Raw genomic sequence first — 16,179 nt, forward strand, 5'->3', positions numbered from 1 at the left:
ATTTCCTTAAATTATTTGAGGACACACTGCTCACCATGCTGAAATATGAGTGTTCAGCAAAAATCTCTTCAGAATCACTATGGTGGTGCACAAAGTTAATTTCATGTCTATGAAAGGGTGGTAATTTTCCATGTGTTTACAGAGACAAAGCAACAATGTTCATCAAGGAAAAACTAAGCTGTCAGCTTAGCATTTTTATTTTTACCAGTTTGTGCAACACATGCTCTAGCAGATCATGACCATACGCAGAACAGTTTTTGCCACAACAGGCACAAGTAACATTAAAGTGGAAGTGTCAACAGAACAAGGATCGACTTCCCAAAGCTGAGCTTCATGTACAACACCCCCCACCCCATCCCAAATAAAAAGAAATGTTTCTACCACAATATGTGTAAAATCAAGAAAAACACCTTTTACTTCATTCACTTTTTTTCATTATGTAAATGTTTCTTCAACTTTTATCACAGAAATAAAAAGAAAAAAGAATCCTAAAAGAAAATAAAGGCCTCAAATGCATCACTTGTGTTCTAAATTAAAATATTCACAAAGAAACTATTGGCTACATCAAGTCCAAACAAGTTTCCTTACAAAAGCATGAAGTTTGTGATTTCCTTCCTTTCTCTCTTTTTATTTTTTAAAGACTGTATCAGCAACAGAACTGATACCCTGGTACAAATAAGCGTGGCTGACACTTACTCATTTGTAATAAACCATTTAGTATTTGTTATGAACAGTTCTCATACAATTCTTTCTCAACTACAACAGATAGATTAAATTCAAGAAACTGCAGATGTTATTAACAGGCTCTGTATTTTAAGGTGTGTATCTGCCTAAATGAACTTGTAATTCTGGTGTTCCAATCAGTATTTAAGTTTCAATCTCAGAATATTCAGTCACTGAAAAGCTCGTTTTAATACCAGCTTTTGTTTACTTTCCACATTAATAAATACTGATGCAGAGTCTTTCACATATAAATTTTAGTTCAAGTCAAATCAAATAGTAAGTTGGTATTATTTGGCAGGAACCCAAAACCAGTACAGAATATTTGGACAATTAAAAACTGTCAGAAGTTTCTCATGGGCAAAAAATGGCTGAAAAACAAAAGTTGCTGAGTAAAAACTACTATAACAACTTGAATGATTCACATTCCTTACTAATTGTGTTGTTAGAAGTGAATTTGAAGTTTCGTAAGCTCCGATTTTTATTCTTTTAAAATTAGCTGGACTCCGAGTCGGAGTCCAAAAGGTTGGTTCATGCTACAATGTTCAGCGTCGTCTTGAGTGGCTTCCATCCCTACTGTTGTTATGTCTCTGGTGTCTTCGACTATGATGACTGTGACTCCTGTGCCCCCTACTTTTGTTGCTGCTTCTGGAGCAATGTCTGCTGTATCTGCGGCGACTATGCTTGTGGCTCCTCCCCCTGCTGTAGCTCCTCCCACTGCTGCTCCGGCTCCTCTCTCGACTGGAGCTTGTTCTGCTGCTGCTGCTGCAGTGGCTGCGCCGCCTGTGGCGACTGTAACTCCTTTGACGGCTTGGGCTCCTTCTTCTACTGTAACTGTGGAAGCGCCTCCTCCTTCCTTGGCTAAATGAGCTCCTGTCTCTGTGGGAGTGGCCCCTCGCTCTTTCTCTACTGTGTCTGTTCTGAATCAATTCTTCCTGACTGTCCTCCCTTCTTCTCCTCTCTTCTGATTTCTTCTTTCCTAAAACTTGGGGATGCACACCAGATAGCTGCTTTTCGTGGCGCTCAGCTGGCTTCATTCCATTCACCTGGTCCTGCGCTCCCAACATCTCACTCTCATTATCAGAGGCCTCTTCCCTTGTCAGAGGGCCGGCAGCTCCCGCAGTTTTCCTGCTGCTTTTCTTAATGAGGTTGGAAAGAAGTTTATCTCTCAGTTCCTTCTCTCGGCGCTGGAGCTCCAGCGCTCGGTGCTTCTCCACCTCTACCCTTCGCAGCTCTTCCTCCTGCTTGCGTCGAGAGGCCTCCAGTTGCTGAAGACGGGCCAGTTCTTCCTTTTGTCGAGCCTGCTCCTGCCTCTCCCGCTCCTCGCGCTCAGCCCTCTCTCTCTCCTGCTGCTCCTGCTTTAGAGTCTGAGGAGAAGGATCGCACACAGACAGGAAGAAGAAAAACAACTAGGATGAGAAATTATTTATAATAAAGCAACATGTATCTAGTGGAAGCTAGTTCAAGTTCCAAATATTCCAAATCTGGGTTAGACTAAACGGGGCACTGCTGACTCCTACCTACAGTGAAACCTCACGGTGTTATACAAATACCTCTAAAGTGTCATTTTTGCATGTATGATGAAAACAAAAGCTGTAAAACAGCCAACATTGTGATATGAATGTGTGTGAATGTGAAGAAAATCAACACTTCAGTGACTGCAGCGCTAACAAGAATCCAGCTGATGTGACTAAACTAGTGCAGTGATGTTGTGCAAATTTAGTACCTTAGCTCTTGCCAGCAGCTCCGCAATGAGCCGTATTGATTCCAGATTGCGCTGAGCCAGCAGTAGCCTCCTCTCCTCCATGGCAATCTTCATCTGCAGCTTCCTCTGCTCCTCCTCCTGCCGTCGCCTCACCTTCTTCAAATTCCTCCTCTCCTCTTTCTCCCGCAGCTTCTGCTCTCGTTTCCGTATCCTCTCCTCCTTCTTTCTCTCCCTTTCTTCCTCTTCCTGTTTTTTCTGTTTCCTGGAGAGATTATTTAATGTATCACAATACTGTACAAATTAACCAAACATGAATAGCTTCAGTTGTGACGCACTTATTAAACTAATGAAAATAGATCCCACAATACTCAATTATATAGTTTCACAAAACCAAGTCATTCACATCGAAAGATTTAAGGCAGCATGTCACAAATGTGAATGAAGTCTTTAGAAGTCAAAGGCAGAAGAAAAAGTAAAATATAGAAAATCCTTCTCTGGGCTCCAACAGGATTGAACATGGACTGAGATGAAATGGAAAACTGCACTTGAAATCATTTTTGGAAAATCTCCAGGCTAAAGAGGGACAGCTCAGCTTGTTGGTAGCACATAGTCTGTGATGACACAAGGGTGCAATACTGCTCATGGGATGGATCATTCCCATATCTGTGAAAGTACCAATAACACCAAGTTTTTGAAGTTATATGTGCTGCAATCAACAAAACGTCTGTTCTAGGGAGGGTAAAATCCCATTCTCCATATCGCAGAGCAGCATAGCTTTTCTGTAAGCGTGGAGGTGACAGACTAGTCTACATTTCTGAAATCCAACATTAAAGGGAAAAGTATATATTTTTTCTTGATATTAGATCTACAGCAACTCATGTCATAAGTTCCCACATACGTAGAAGAAGTGATGCAACACAGTTGATAACAAGCTGGTCTGACTTTTTCTTTTTTTTTCAACAGCTGTTGGTATTGAATTGAAAGATTACATGGATTATAATGACAAAACTTTTCTCTTCTAAAATAAAATATTTGTAATGCTTTTTAATTAATATGGAGTTTGTTGAGTTACATTTTATGCTCATTTCTGAGTCTAGCTTCTCCCCTCAGTAGTGTAGAGATCCTCTCCTTCGCAGCATACTTTAAACCTCCTTCCATATTCGATCCTTGTCAATCACACTTTGCTGAACATGAACTACCTCCACACACTTCCATCATACCTTTCCTCCTCCTTTCGTCGCTCCTCCTCTTCTTTCTCCCGTCGTTTCTGCTCCTCTCTCTGCTTTTCCAGCTCCTGTAGTTTCAGCCTCTCCAGGCTCCTTCTCTTAATGGCTACCTCTCCAAGGTGCTTGCTGGTGTCAAAGCTCACCTGCAAAACAAAAATATGACATGAATTATTCTAAAAGCTTTCATATTTAAATGCTGAGATAAGGAACTTTCATTTGCAGTGAAAAGCTGCTTTACTTTTTAAGCAACAAAACAACTTTGTTTCTCATAGTTTCCTATTAAGCATCACTATACACGCCATCATTTTCAGTTCTTGCCCTCATTTCGATTACACAGCTCAATTCTGTGGATTAAGAGACTTGGCTCCCCCAATGTTCATTATCTTAGGAACACTGACGATGCAGCTTCTATTCTCATTGCATTAAAAAGGTCTTAGAGCTTCTTTGTGGCTCAGACTACAATTCCATAGTTAAAATTGTACACATCTGCTGAACGACTGTGGGAGATGCATTTTTTCTGGCAACCTAAGACACATAACAGCAGCAGGCAGATCACAGATGTCCTTAATAATTCAGTCTGACTAATTCTATTCCCATCCACGGTGAACTTTTCTCTCGTATACTTGTGTTTGTTAAAGTCTGGAGAGCTTAAACCTTACACACAAATAAAATTTTGCTGTGCTGAAACTGTGTTCACACACTGCTTTGAGCAGAGCAAACCTTTGTGTTTTTAAGAGTCCTTGTGCAGTGTGTTGAAGGCTCACATACTTGTAAGCTGCAGAGTAAAAATAAAGGCTAATTCCTTTCTACATCGTCCAGACTTTAAAGGAAAAACAACAAAAAAATGTTTTACCTGTCTGTGTTACATTAAACCAATTCACACATATTAAAAAATATCTAAAGTTAATATGTTATCCACGTACATTCAACATATGTAGCACTTTTTCCAGTACAATCACACATCAATTAGAGACTGGTATCTTGCCAAAGAACAGTTTGAGAGGCAGTGGGCTGTGGATCAAACCAGAGACGTTCCAACTGGAAGGCTACCAATGTACCACCTGAACCACAGCCACCCTTAATACAGAGTATCTTTAAAAAAAAAAAAAAAAAAAAAAAAAAAAAAAAAAAAAAAAAAAAAATGTTGATGTGATGGTGTTGAATATCTACTATAATAACAGCTCGGTTTCTAGAGATGTTGAATTTTATAGGTTCCTCCACACCTCTCTGGCTCTTTTCTCCTGTCCGTCATCCTCCTCATCTCCCTTGCTGTGCCCACCAAACATTTGATGAAATATTATATGTTTGATGTCAGAAGATCATCAGTTTTTATTTTACATGAACTAATTTTACAAGTTATGTAATCATACACTGTTTTAAAATTGGTTTTGCTTTTGCTGACTACTACCCCCTGAACAACTATTGAACTACTGTCTTATTTAGTTATTTTAGCTTATTTAACTTTGCTTTATTAAACTACTTTTTGTTATTTATCGTTTAAATTTATCTGCTGGAACGCAACCATTTTCCAACCTAAAATGTTTTATTTTTATAAATAAATGTTACAATCCCCAGTTAGATCCCTGTTCATTATCAATGTCTTCATGAAGCAAGAACACTCTTATCTCATCTGTTGTAACAGACGAGACAAATAATCACCCCAATCAACACTGCAGTCAAACACCTACAAGTCTTCACGATGCACCAAAACTTTGCATAAAATGCCACATCCACTCAAGGTCTTGAAGTAAATCTGAAGGTTTAAAACAAATTGGGAGAGAAATATAATCTTAGCTATAAATAATAAGGTTTAAATGAATCTTAACAGCTAGTGCAGGCTGCAGTACCTTGATGTTGCATGCCACCGCCTTCCCATCCTCTCCTTTTAGCATCAGCTTCATGCCACGTAGCGTGTCCATGGCCTTTGTGAAGCCACAGTATTCCTGATACTGGACATAAGCCTCAAAGTTTAGGTGTCCACCGAAGCTGAAGGTACTGAAGTTCTTGTCCATCATCTCCTCTCTATACGGGTCCAGCATGGGGATATCGACATTACGCACCTAAATATCAACATATAATATGTATGTTTGAGTCTTTTTATAGTAATGCATGAATAAAAACACAGTATCAGTAAGAAACTAATATTTTTAGTGATTCAAATTTTCAATTTCTACATTCTCCATGTGAAAATATGTTAACGTCAATGTCAGGGTACTAAAATCTCAAACAACACTAAGAACTCTATAAGAACAGGCTTTCAGAAGCTTCCTGCTTACTTTATAGGCAGCACAATGTGCATTACATGAGTTGTTTCTGACAGCCTGTGTCTGAACTTATTCTTAAAGATGGTAAAAAAAACAACAAAACATTGATTTAAAAAAAAGAATAAACAACCTTGCCAAATGTCTGAAAAACAGCAGTAAGGACTTCTTCTGAGGGCCGGTCTGGGAACTGGCTATCTTTCTGGCTAAACCAGCGGCAAGGAAGTCCTTCCAGGTGGATCGTGTCAGGTCTCTCTCCTGGAAGAGTCTCATTCATGTCCTTGGCGTCACGGAAAAAAGAGTCCCAGTCATGCCGGGTGGGGAAGTCCACTTTATTTTCTACAGCGCGAACCTGAAGAAATAAAAGGCAAGTGAATCTAAACAGTGACCAGAATATTACATTGAACTAAGGAGGGATATTATAATAAATATTTATGTTTAGTCAAGACTTTTAGTTCTTGTTTAATTCTGAATTAGGCCAGTTCTCATTACAACTTAGTCAAATTACAGCACATTTTAGAATAGGTTGTCTCCCTTTAGTCTAACCTTGTCTGCAACATTAACAGCAGTTTTAAAGATCCCACACTGCATTAGTCTTACCTTCAGTACATCAGTAAATCCGCTAAGTTTGATGGTCTTTCCATCCAGACGGCCCAACAAGCTCTTGACCACTGTCTTGTTTTCTACCTCACCCTCAAAGCGAATAAAGTCCATGGTGCTCTTGGAGATCCGAAGAGCTGAAAACAGCTCGGGAGCTACCATGGCCTTTACCCTTTCCATTACCTCCCAGTTGGAGATGCTCTTGCCTGGTAACTTGAGCTGTGGCAAAGCCACACTGATGGACATCTTGGCAATGGGCTTGAGGTATAAGTTGTACTCTGTGGACAAGCTTACGGCCTCTGTAGTGTCATGGACGATGGTGGTCATGTTTGCAAACAGGCGGAGAATCTGCAAGCCGAATCAGTGTTATGATGAAAAAAAAGAGCCTCCACACCAAACACCAGCTAAACATGAATTATTATTATTGTTGTTATTACTATTATTAATACTATAATACCCACAACTGCCCGCTGGTTTTTAAGAACAAAAAACTGTGTGTAGGTAAAACCGGATGAAATTGATTCTCAAACCTTAAAGGTGCTAAGCTAACCACAATAAACCTAATATAAGCGACAAACATTAATAATGCTTTTTAGGAAAGTTGGATTTACAGCTGACAAAAAGCTATCTATCAATCGTCTTTAGCTGAAAACAAACGCTCAACTTAAGCTTACGTCAGCTTATGAAAGTAGGAGAAGTCGCGGGCCTTGAAATAAACCAAGAATTGAGTAGCTAACACGAACCATTAGTAAACAGATTCAGTTGTTAGGAACAGCTCCGTTAGCCGCTGTAGCTAAATGTCTAAAAGAGCAACATGCTAGTTAGCCTCCATTCCCATAACTCTGCCGCTGTAGCTGCATAACAACTATCTGTTTTTATACATAGGTATGCTAACGTCAGGTATTACATATATAACCGCAACTTACCAAACTTTAGTCAGCCTCCTGGTGAGCAAAACCCCTCCAGTCTTGCTGTTAAGTGCTCGCCAGAGCCAAACACAGACTAATTAACTCGTACGTCTACCCATTAAAGTCAAACCTCAACTACTGTGTGCTAATCATAGAGGAGCTAATCAATAATCAGTTTCCCATAAACTCAACTTTGACCCATAGACTGTAGCTTTGACCGCACAAAGAAACAACGTGCAACGACAGTCCACTGCCCGTAGTAAAATACAGCGACCCCGCGTGGCATTATGTGGGAATGCATAACTACGAATTACAGCATGTGCAACGATTTATTTACATTTTCATGGATGGTTGACTTAATAAGGCTCCCAACTCTGGACCCAAGGTAATAGGGTGGCCCTGGAATTGTCCCTGAAAAGTTATTCAGGGATAACACTCAGAAATTAAGGGCATCTGTGTTTATTTTTCTGTCTCCCCTATAATAATACAGGTTGATGTTTCTTTGAAGATTTCATTAAAAGCCTGATTAGTCACCTTTACAAGAAGGTATAACTTGTGAGAGGATGCTGATTCTTTTGCTCATTCAATAGAACCACCCCCAAACAAAAGACCCCTGCAATATTCTCTGGTTGGTGTTCATGAAAAACACACCATTGGCCTTTTGAAAATTTATTTTACATAGTCGGAGACCTCAGTTGCTGTAAGCAGGACTTGAAGGTCAACCTGCATGGTTGGGACTCACAGCAGACATTTCCATTCTCTCCACTCCCGAAATTCTGGAGGACTTCCTGGAGGATGAAGTTAGCAGTTTCTCGAGTTATGGGGTTACCACCAATGGTGTCAAATGTATTCACATTCATTACGCATTAGATACTCAGGTTTAAAAAGACTTCTGTAAGTTAAAGTACCAACTCAAATTTTCTACTTTAATAAAAGTGTAAAAGTAGTGATTTAAAAAAATACTTTACTTTAAAAAAATTTAAAGTATAAAAGTAAAAGTAATACAGATGTGGAAAAATACCATTAAAAAGGAATGTTTAAACTGTGGCACCAGAGCCTACTGAGCTCTCCCCAAAAAAACATTTTTGTAAAAGTTAAAATGACTAGGATGTTATATCAGAATGTTAATACTGAAAAAGCTGGGAAGCATTACACCTTTTCAGCCACGTAGATTCTGATGAAAAATTAACACGTTTGGGTGCAATGTAAATATTTTAAAGAACCATGTATGTGCATTAAGATGTGTTTAATGGCCTGGAAGATATGATGACTGTAAGCACTGTCATGTTGCAAAGAGTCCAACTTCAAAAGGCATGTCACCAACAACCTTTCTTGGAATATAAGTAAATATAAGCTTAGCTGCAGGAATCAGTGAGGGCAACACATTTGTATTAGGAGACAAACAAAAAAATGAAGCTATAGTTAATAAGAAAACAAAACTAATTAATTTTTGAAAAAAAAATTGTGTGTGTGGGTGTAATATATATATATATATATATATATATATATATATATATATATATATATATACATATATATATATATATACATATATATGCTGGAAAGATGTAGGAATACACTACTTTTATTTGTAATTTTAAATTGTAAGGAGTTGAAAGATAATCGCGCAAAAATGTAAGGAGTTGAAGTGGAAAATCATCTGAAAAATATTTACTCCAATAAAGTATATTCATTCATTCATTCATTTTCCGAACCGCTTATTCCAATTCAGGGTCGCGGGGAAGCTGGAGCCTATCCCAGCTGGCTTTGGGCGACAGGCAGGGTACACCCTGGACAGCTCGCCAGTGCATCGCAGGGCCCAATAAAGTATAGATACCCAAAATTTCTACTTGAGGTAACAAATTATTTGTACTTCGTTTCTTGACACCTCTGGTTACCACTGGCTCCAACATCTCATCCCAAATATGTCTGACTTCATGAATCACTTAATCAGATGTCATTGATACACATTCCAACACTTAAATCTTTAAATAGGAGTCAATACAGTTAGAATATTGCTTGTGATATTGACACATATTTGGGGGCACCACCCACACAGTTAGTCATGTTACTCATTTTACAGACACATCATCTTTACATGTTGTATCTCTCTGTATTGAGTGTTTCTTAATTCTGGTCCTCAGGACCCCCTGCCCTGTATGTTTTATAGGCAACCCTACTTTAACACACCTGAACGAAATAAAGGGCTCGTTAACAGGCTTCAAAGAACTTGATGAAGAAGTTCAATAATCTGACTCAGGTGCTTTGGATGAGGACCATGTCAAAAACATGCAGGGCTTGAAGACCAGAATTAAGAAACACTGCCATAAAGGGACTCATCAGATGTTGTTCACAAAGTATAATACCAACCAAACACAAACTCCCTTCTTCCCTTTTAGGTTAATGCAGGTTAATCCCTGAGAAAGACAAAACAGGCATAAAAAAATATATGGTAAGTGTAAAAACATGCGGAATGGCTTTAAAAACCTGCAAAACCACAGAAATTAAGACACAAAAAAAAGCAGAGAAGAAATACATGCATAAAATTAGATTAAAAAAAAAAAATAACCACAAGGAGATGCAAAATTATTAAAAACTGTCTAAAAAAAAAATGAAAATCTAAAAACCAACGAAAGAATTATGTAAAGGGATAAAAATGCAAAACCTGAAAAAATCTATCTATCTATCTATCTATCTATCTATCTATCTATCTATCTATCTATCTATCTATCTATCTATCTATCTATCTATCTATCTATCTATCTATCTATCTATCTATCTATCTATCTATCTATCTATCTATCTATCTATCTATCTATCTATAAATGAATGTATGTATGTATATTTGCACCTGCGGATGTTTGTAATATTCTCTTAAAGTGGGCCAACAATAAAAAAAAAGAAATAAAAATCACATAGAAAAAAGACTAGTTGATTGCATATTTGTTTCAAAAGCATGATGAGTGTTTGACACTGTTGGTGCCATTTTAAGCTTGGAATGACGGCCATCACTACCATGTTAACTCTTTTAGTTGGAAGCGAGAGAAGTGGATGGGCTGGACATGGATTTGTCCAACAGGGCCCCAGGCAAAAAAGTTGTCACAGTTTCCCTGAAAAGATGGCAGAGGAATTTACATAATAGGCATTACTCCCCTCAGTGTCTATGTAGGTCAGTGGCTGCAGTCAGACATGCTCTTCTGTCCTGATCAGCAGTCATTAAATAGATAGGCTTACCAAAAACTCTGGATTTCACAGACCCATAAAAAAAGCTCTTTGCAGCTCTTTTTTCTTTCTTGTAGATGATTTCAATATCAGGGCTCAACGAAACATCTACAGACTCTGACTTATGAGCATCCACAATAACATAAACAGCAAACTTATGATAAGCAGTGCCTGCTTAAGTGTAATCCTGCTTTTTGTGGGTGATTTGATGTGGTTAACATGGAAAACAGACCTAGACAAGCTGACAGAAGAACATGAAGAGGATTGTCAGAGCCGGAGTTATCTGTTCAGTCCCATGTATTGAGGACATTGGCTGGAAATGAATCATAATATCCTATTCCTGCTTGGGAGTGCTTTTGAATTTAAATTTATTCTCTTTTTTACATTTCATTTAATTTAATCCTCTGCAGCATACTGTGGCTAACAGGCTCAAATTTACACCAAAGAGGAGGAAAAACTCCGACATGTAGAAAAACTGGGATGGCTTATACTTTGAAACGCATATAAAACTAGATGGGTAAAGACTTTGGGTCAGTTCGCATAAAGTATATTTTTAAGGAGAACTCACTGTGAATATATCATGTGCTATATGTGTACAGGAAGTGGTGGTTTTGCTGTAAATGCTGCACCAAGCTGGGATGAGGGGTTGTCAGGTCATCAATTATTCAGCGCCACCAAACAAGGACAATCCCTGGGTGTCAGCAGGAACAGCCGATGAAGTGGTTTGCTTCATTTACTGCTGTTGTCCAATTACAAAAATGTCTCTGGAGGGTTTATTTATTTATTTTTAAATGAGGTCTTTTTTATTTTTGGCCAAACCTGGACTATGTAAGTTCATTATGTTGGCGACCACTGTTGTCACAGTAATGTAAAATAAGCGACGGCTGACAATGCAGTTTTAGTTTTATGCAAACAATTATTGCTTTATTTCACATTCACCAGTAAGACTTGATTAGAAAGACAAGAGTGGCTCATTAACAATGATTTCACACCACAGAATGACTTCACAGTATTTCACAAACAAGAATGGCACAATTATTTACAAAGAAACAAAAAGTAGTAACAAAATAACAGTGTACAGCTCTTACAATTCCCCTACACATGCACATTATTACAATTCTACATCAAAAGTGTCAAAAACACAATGACACAAACCCTATGATTTAAATACAAATGCTACAAAATACAAAGGGATCATTCATGGTATCTGTCATTGAGGATGTCTGGTTCACATGTCTGGGAAACCAGTAAGGAAGTCTGTTCAGTGCTGCTCAGCCAAACAAGATTAGATGCAACAGTTTGAGCCAATTGAGACTTTTGAATTTTGTGTCATATACTGTATGCATTTGATTACTTATTTAGTGTAAACTAATCAGTGATCTGCAGGCTTTTTAGGGCCATAACCTGAACTTTACTAATTCCCAATAGGATCTATAAACATCTGCTGATCTTTGAAAGCTCAAATTGTGAACAAATCAGTGAACCTGTGTTTCACTTAGACAAGCAAGAACCTCTGGAATGGACAAAAAGGTCAGCTGTATCGAATTGAATGAAAAGAAAACAATCTAAACTACAGACCCAAAATATACACACCAGGTGACTCACAACGAAAGGTGACGCAGTCTCATATAATATGATGTACAATATAGTTAGCAGAAAAAAAGAAATATAAACTATGTTATTCATGTACTTGACTCTGTAAATATGCTTCTTTATCACAACATGTTTCTGTACAAATAATCTGGGTCTGACTTTTTGGTACCATTTATCAATAAAGATAGATGAAAGGTTTGGAAAACAAGTACATGTCCTTATTTGTAATTTATCAGCATGGTTGATTCTACACATTTAAAATAAAGGCATGTCCAGAGACTAAAGGTTTTAGTTTATACAGTTGAATCCCAAAAATCCCCTACCATCTTCAAAGTGACAAAGTGCAAACAAGCTGACTGCACCAGCTTGATTGATAAAAGAATTCAGTTTGAATATTTAAATTTGCTACTTAGAAAATAATTGCATTTGTTCTCATTACAGACATGTACAAAAAGAAAAAAAAAACTCAACACCATCCAATTAAAGGAGGTAAAAATGTAAAAACTGAGTTCTATAAATATATTACTTTGTAAACAGATGTGGTTCTGGAGAGCAGTGTGGAAGCAATCCAAAGTTTGTTTGTTTTTTGTTTTTTTAAATTATGCTACTGTGACTCAAGTGACAGCAATCTGCAATGCTGGAAGTTGCTTTTGCATTATTCTAAGATATGTTACAAGGTTTAATATTTGTTAGCTGCTCCAAATCTTTCCTAAGAAATATGGAAAAATCCCAAACACAGATAAGTGGCTGAGTTTTCAGTCAGTGAATTCAAGTGACAAATAAAATGCTGTGTGTATTATGTCCTGCCCTGAAAAAAGTCTAACTGCTTTTAGAGCAAAAGTGAGTTAGAGTTTTAGAAAAACATCAATTTGCGGTGATTTATGTAAAATCATACTATAGAAAAACTCCATTTGTTATTTTAAGCACTATTCATTTCTGTTATAAAAATATCTGACCTGTCAGATTATAAAGGCAGGTACTCTGTGTATTAAATAATGTGATAAGCAAGTTTAAGTTCAGCCAAACAAGTTGGAAAGTGGCCTGGTTCGGATCGGACTGCTGGCTAGGTCCTCTCCTCTTCCCACCTCACCCGTGTCCCTGAAGGAAGCGCTGTGGATGATCTGAGCTCGGTGGCGCCCTCGGTGCAGCCGAGCATTTAGCCGGCTGAGGGATGACTTCCTTTGCAATCCGCCCTTGCTCTTCCCAGAACCTGGTGAGTCATCTGCTGTCTCTGCTGGTGAGTTCAGTAGCCGCAATGGGTTCAGGTTGCCCTGGAGGACTTTGGGCAACCTCCAGCCACGCCCTTTGCTGCTGCCATTTTCTGTGTCTGACTCCGCTCCTGGTGAGGTGACCACTCCCTCCTGCTGCAGGTCAGAGACCAACGGCGGGGGCAGATACTGGATGGCTCGTCTCCCGCTGTAATCTCGAGCTTCAGGGTTCGCTTCCCAGTCTGAGAGCAGCACACGAACCACCTGTAAAATCCCAGCACATCACATCCAAACTTCAGGGTCTGGAGTCTTGTTTCATAGTACTTTAGTGGATACAATATAAATGCTTAAAAATGTGAATATGATGTAAAAACACATGTCCAATTCCAGTACTCAAAGGCCACTCAGGGGTCTCTCTGCTGCTGCACATCTGATTGATATAACATCTAATGAATGATCAACTCGATAGTTTATCAAGTTCTGCGTGAGTCTGTTAATGATCCATTCATTTCAATCAAGTGTGTTGCAGCAGGGAAACATCTATAACATATAGGACAGTGGCTCTACAAGAGCCAGAATTTGGCATCCCTGATCTACAACCATAGCAACCCTGGAGAACTGGAATTGTACATCCCCAATATAATAAATCAAAACTGGAATAGTTACTTTTGCTATTGATTTTCAGTGACCTGATAAAAGACAAAACAACAATAAATAAGTAGCCTATAGCTTTTTTTTCCTATTGATTGTTTTCATGAGTTTATACTGAAAATTGGTGTTTGCTGGCTGGTATTTTACAATTCCACAGGAAACAGTAGTTATGTTCATTTCTTTTGTAAAAAGGCAGAATGAATAATTAATGAGTTTTAATATCTACAAGCTGCATCACTGAGCAGGTGCAACACATGACACCACATTCCCTGCAACCCACCTGTGTGTGTCCATGCATAGCAGCCAGGTGTAGCGGCGTGTATCCAGCACTTGATCTAACATTCACATTCACAGGTACAGTGTTCTCCTTGGCAAAGGCCAGCAGCTGGGAGAGGAGTTCGGCTTTGCCCTGTTTTGCCGCCCAGTGGAGACAGGTGAAGCCTGTCACAAAGTCTCTTTTGGTCACAAGACTCGGTTCCACTGAAAGCAGCGGCTGCAAACTCTCCCACAAGCCGTCCGAGGCGCAAAGCATCCACTCATGCTCTAATGGGTCCAGGGTTACAGAGGCACAGTCCTCATCTGTGTTGGAGGACAGCAGAGATGTTGAGTCACCCTCGCTCCTCACCGAGTCTCGGACGCGTGAGCCACGGCTGATCAAGGATCTTCGAACCTGCGAGGGGCAGAATATTTACAGAGGTTTACTCTTTTGAATGGTTTATAATGTCTATATTCAACTTACCAGTGTCTCCACAATTCCTACCTGAGGAGAACTACTCATCATCAACTCTATAAAGTTCCTGCGGCTTCCTTTGGGTGTGCTGATATCCCCTATAGACTCCAGTCCCTCCAAAGCACTGTCTTCAGATAGGCAACTGGTCAGCATGGCCCGCTGGGATCCTTTGGAAATCCTGCGTGCCCCTCTCACCTGCTGGTTGTGGGACCCAGTGGAGTGGGCTTGATCAAGATCTTGTATCCCAATAACTGGGGCAGATTCTCGCCTCCTCCTGTCCCTAAGCCTCACCTCCCCTCCTGCAGCGGTGGTAGGAGTCCCAGAGCTGGTCTTGCTCTGGAACGGGGCTGAAGGTTGTTCATTACCATTTGAGCATTTGTCATTGTCCAAGCTGGCACAGGGTGGATTTGGTGCACCTGAAGAATGGTCAAACATGTCACTGTAGTCAAGCACTGTAGTCAAGCTCGGTGGAGTTCATTGAAATGCAAAGATTGTTGCATAATGTTCACATACATGCCACTTTATCCTGGGTATATATTAACATTTTGGGTTACTATCCTGAAATACAGACTAGTTATGTTCTCTCTCTCTCTCTCTTAACATTTACTGCCAGCCTGCCTGAACAAATGAAATAATGGCCTTTAAGACCGGCAAAACCCAGACAATTCATTGTGTTACACAACTCAACAGACACAGGAACCCCATCCATTCACATAAATGGGGGGGGGGGGGAATCACGCATTGATTAAAATAATCACAATAGGCGCATTTCCCTCACCTGTTTGGTCTTCATTATCAGGATTGCCATTCAGATATTTATCGTCCAGCGCCTCTTGGATGTTACCGTTGCACTCCGCGTGATTGTGTCCATCTGTGTCCGTACGCATCGCTGATCCCACGCGATCTGCAGCTTCCAAACAAACAAATTTCACACCGTTCTCCACCTTCACGAAACCCACGCTGTCAACAATGCGCTTCAGCACGTCGTCATCCACGCCTTCGTTTGACTGGTCATTACACCCTCCGAGTGAAATGAAATGATCGATCAGCTCCATCTGTTGGACCCTCCCTCCTCTCTCCAGCAGAAACTCCTGCACGGCTTGTTCCGTGCACTGGGACGCCATCACGAACCAGAATTACTGGATTTAATAATATTATTAACTAGATTAGCGAGTAATCAGCATTTCGAAATACACTTATGGTCATGCTCATTCACTTAAGTCGGTTCATCGGCTGATGACAGCATCTTCTCCGGCCTCCTCCTCCTCCTCCTCTCCTCCATCAGGAAGACCTGTCTGTGTTGTGCTTTGGCAGATAGGGGGCGCGCGCGTCCTCTCTAAAGCCACCGCACAAAA

The 16,179-nt window shown here is 39.6% G+C and overlaps 2 protein-coding genes across 2 annotated transcripts; both read right to left on the minus strand.

Moving 5' to 3' along the window:
* Positions 1 to 330: 330 nt before the first annotated feature.
* akap17a (A kinase (PRKA) anchor protein 17A) lies at positions 331 to 7,567 on the minus strand. The gene is made up of 7 exons (XM_079254059.1): positions 7,439 to 7,567; positions 6,513 to 6,860; positions 6,046 to 6,264; positions 5,499 to 5,711; positions 3,646 to 3,794; positions 2,447 to 2,687; positions 331 to 2,087 (listed from the first exon to the last, which is right to left on the minus strand). The coding sequence occupies exons 2-7, from the start codon at positions 6,837 to 6,839 to the stop codon at positions 1,266 to 1,268; spliced, it is 1,971 nt and encodes a 656-aa protein (XP_079110185.1). The 5' UTR covers positions 6,840 to 6,860; positions 7,439 to 7,567; the 3' UTR covers positions 331 to 1,265.
* Positions 7,568 to 13,251: 5,684 nt separating this feature from the next.
* Positions 13,252 to 15,948, minus strand: sowahca (sosondowah ankyrin repeat domain family Ca; the record flags this gene model as incomplete). Its single annotated transcript, XM_079254407.1, has 4 exons — positions 13,252 to 13,707; positions 14,375 to 14,764; positions 14,855 to 15,240; positions 15,603 to 15,948. The coding sequence occupies 4 exons, from the start codon at positions 15,946 to 15,948 to the stop codon at positions 13,252 to 13,254; spliced, it is 1,578 nt and encodes a 525-aa protein (XP_079110533.1).
* Positions 15,949 to 16,179: the final 231 nt, after the last annotated feature.

This window comes from Telmatherina bonti (genome assembly GCF_933228915.1).
Source record: "Telmatherina bonti genome assembly, chromosome: 15".
In the NCBI taxonomy this organism is placed as follows: Eukaryota; Metazoa; Chordata; class Actinopteri; order Atheriniformes; family Telmatherinidae; genus Telmatherina; species Telmatherina bonti.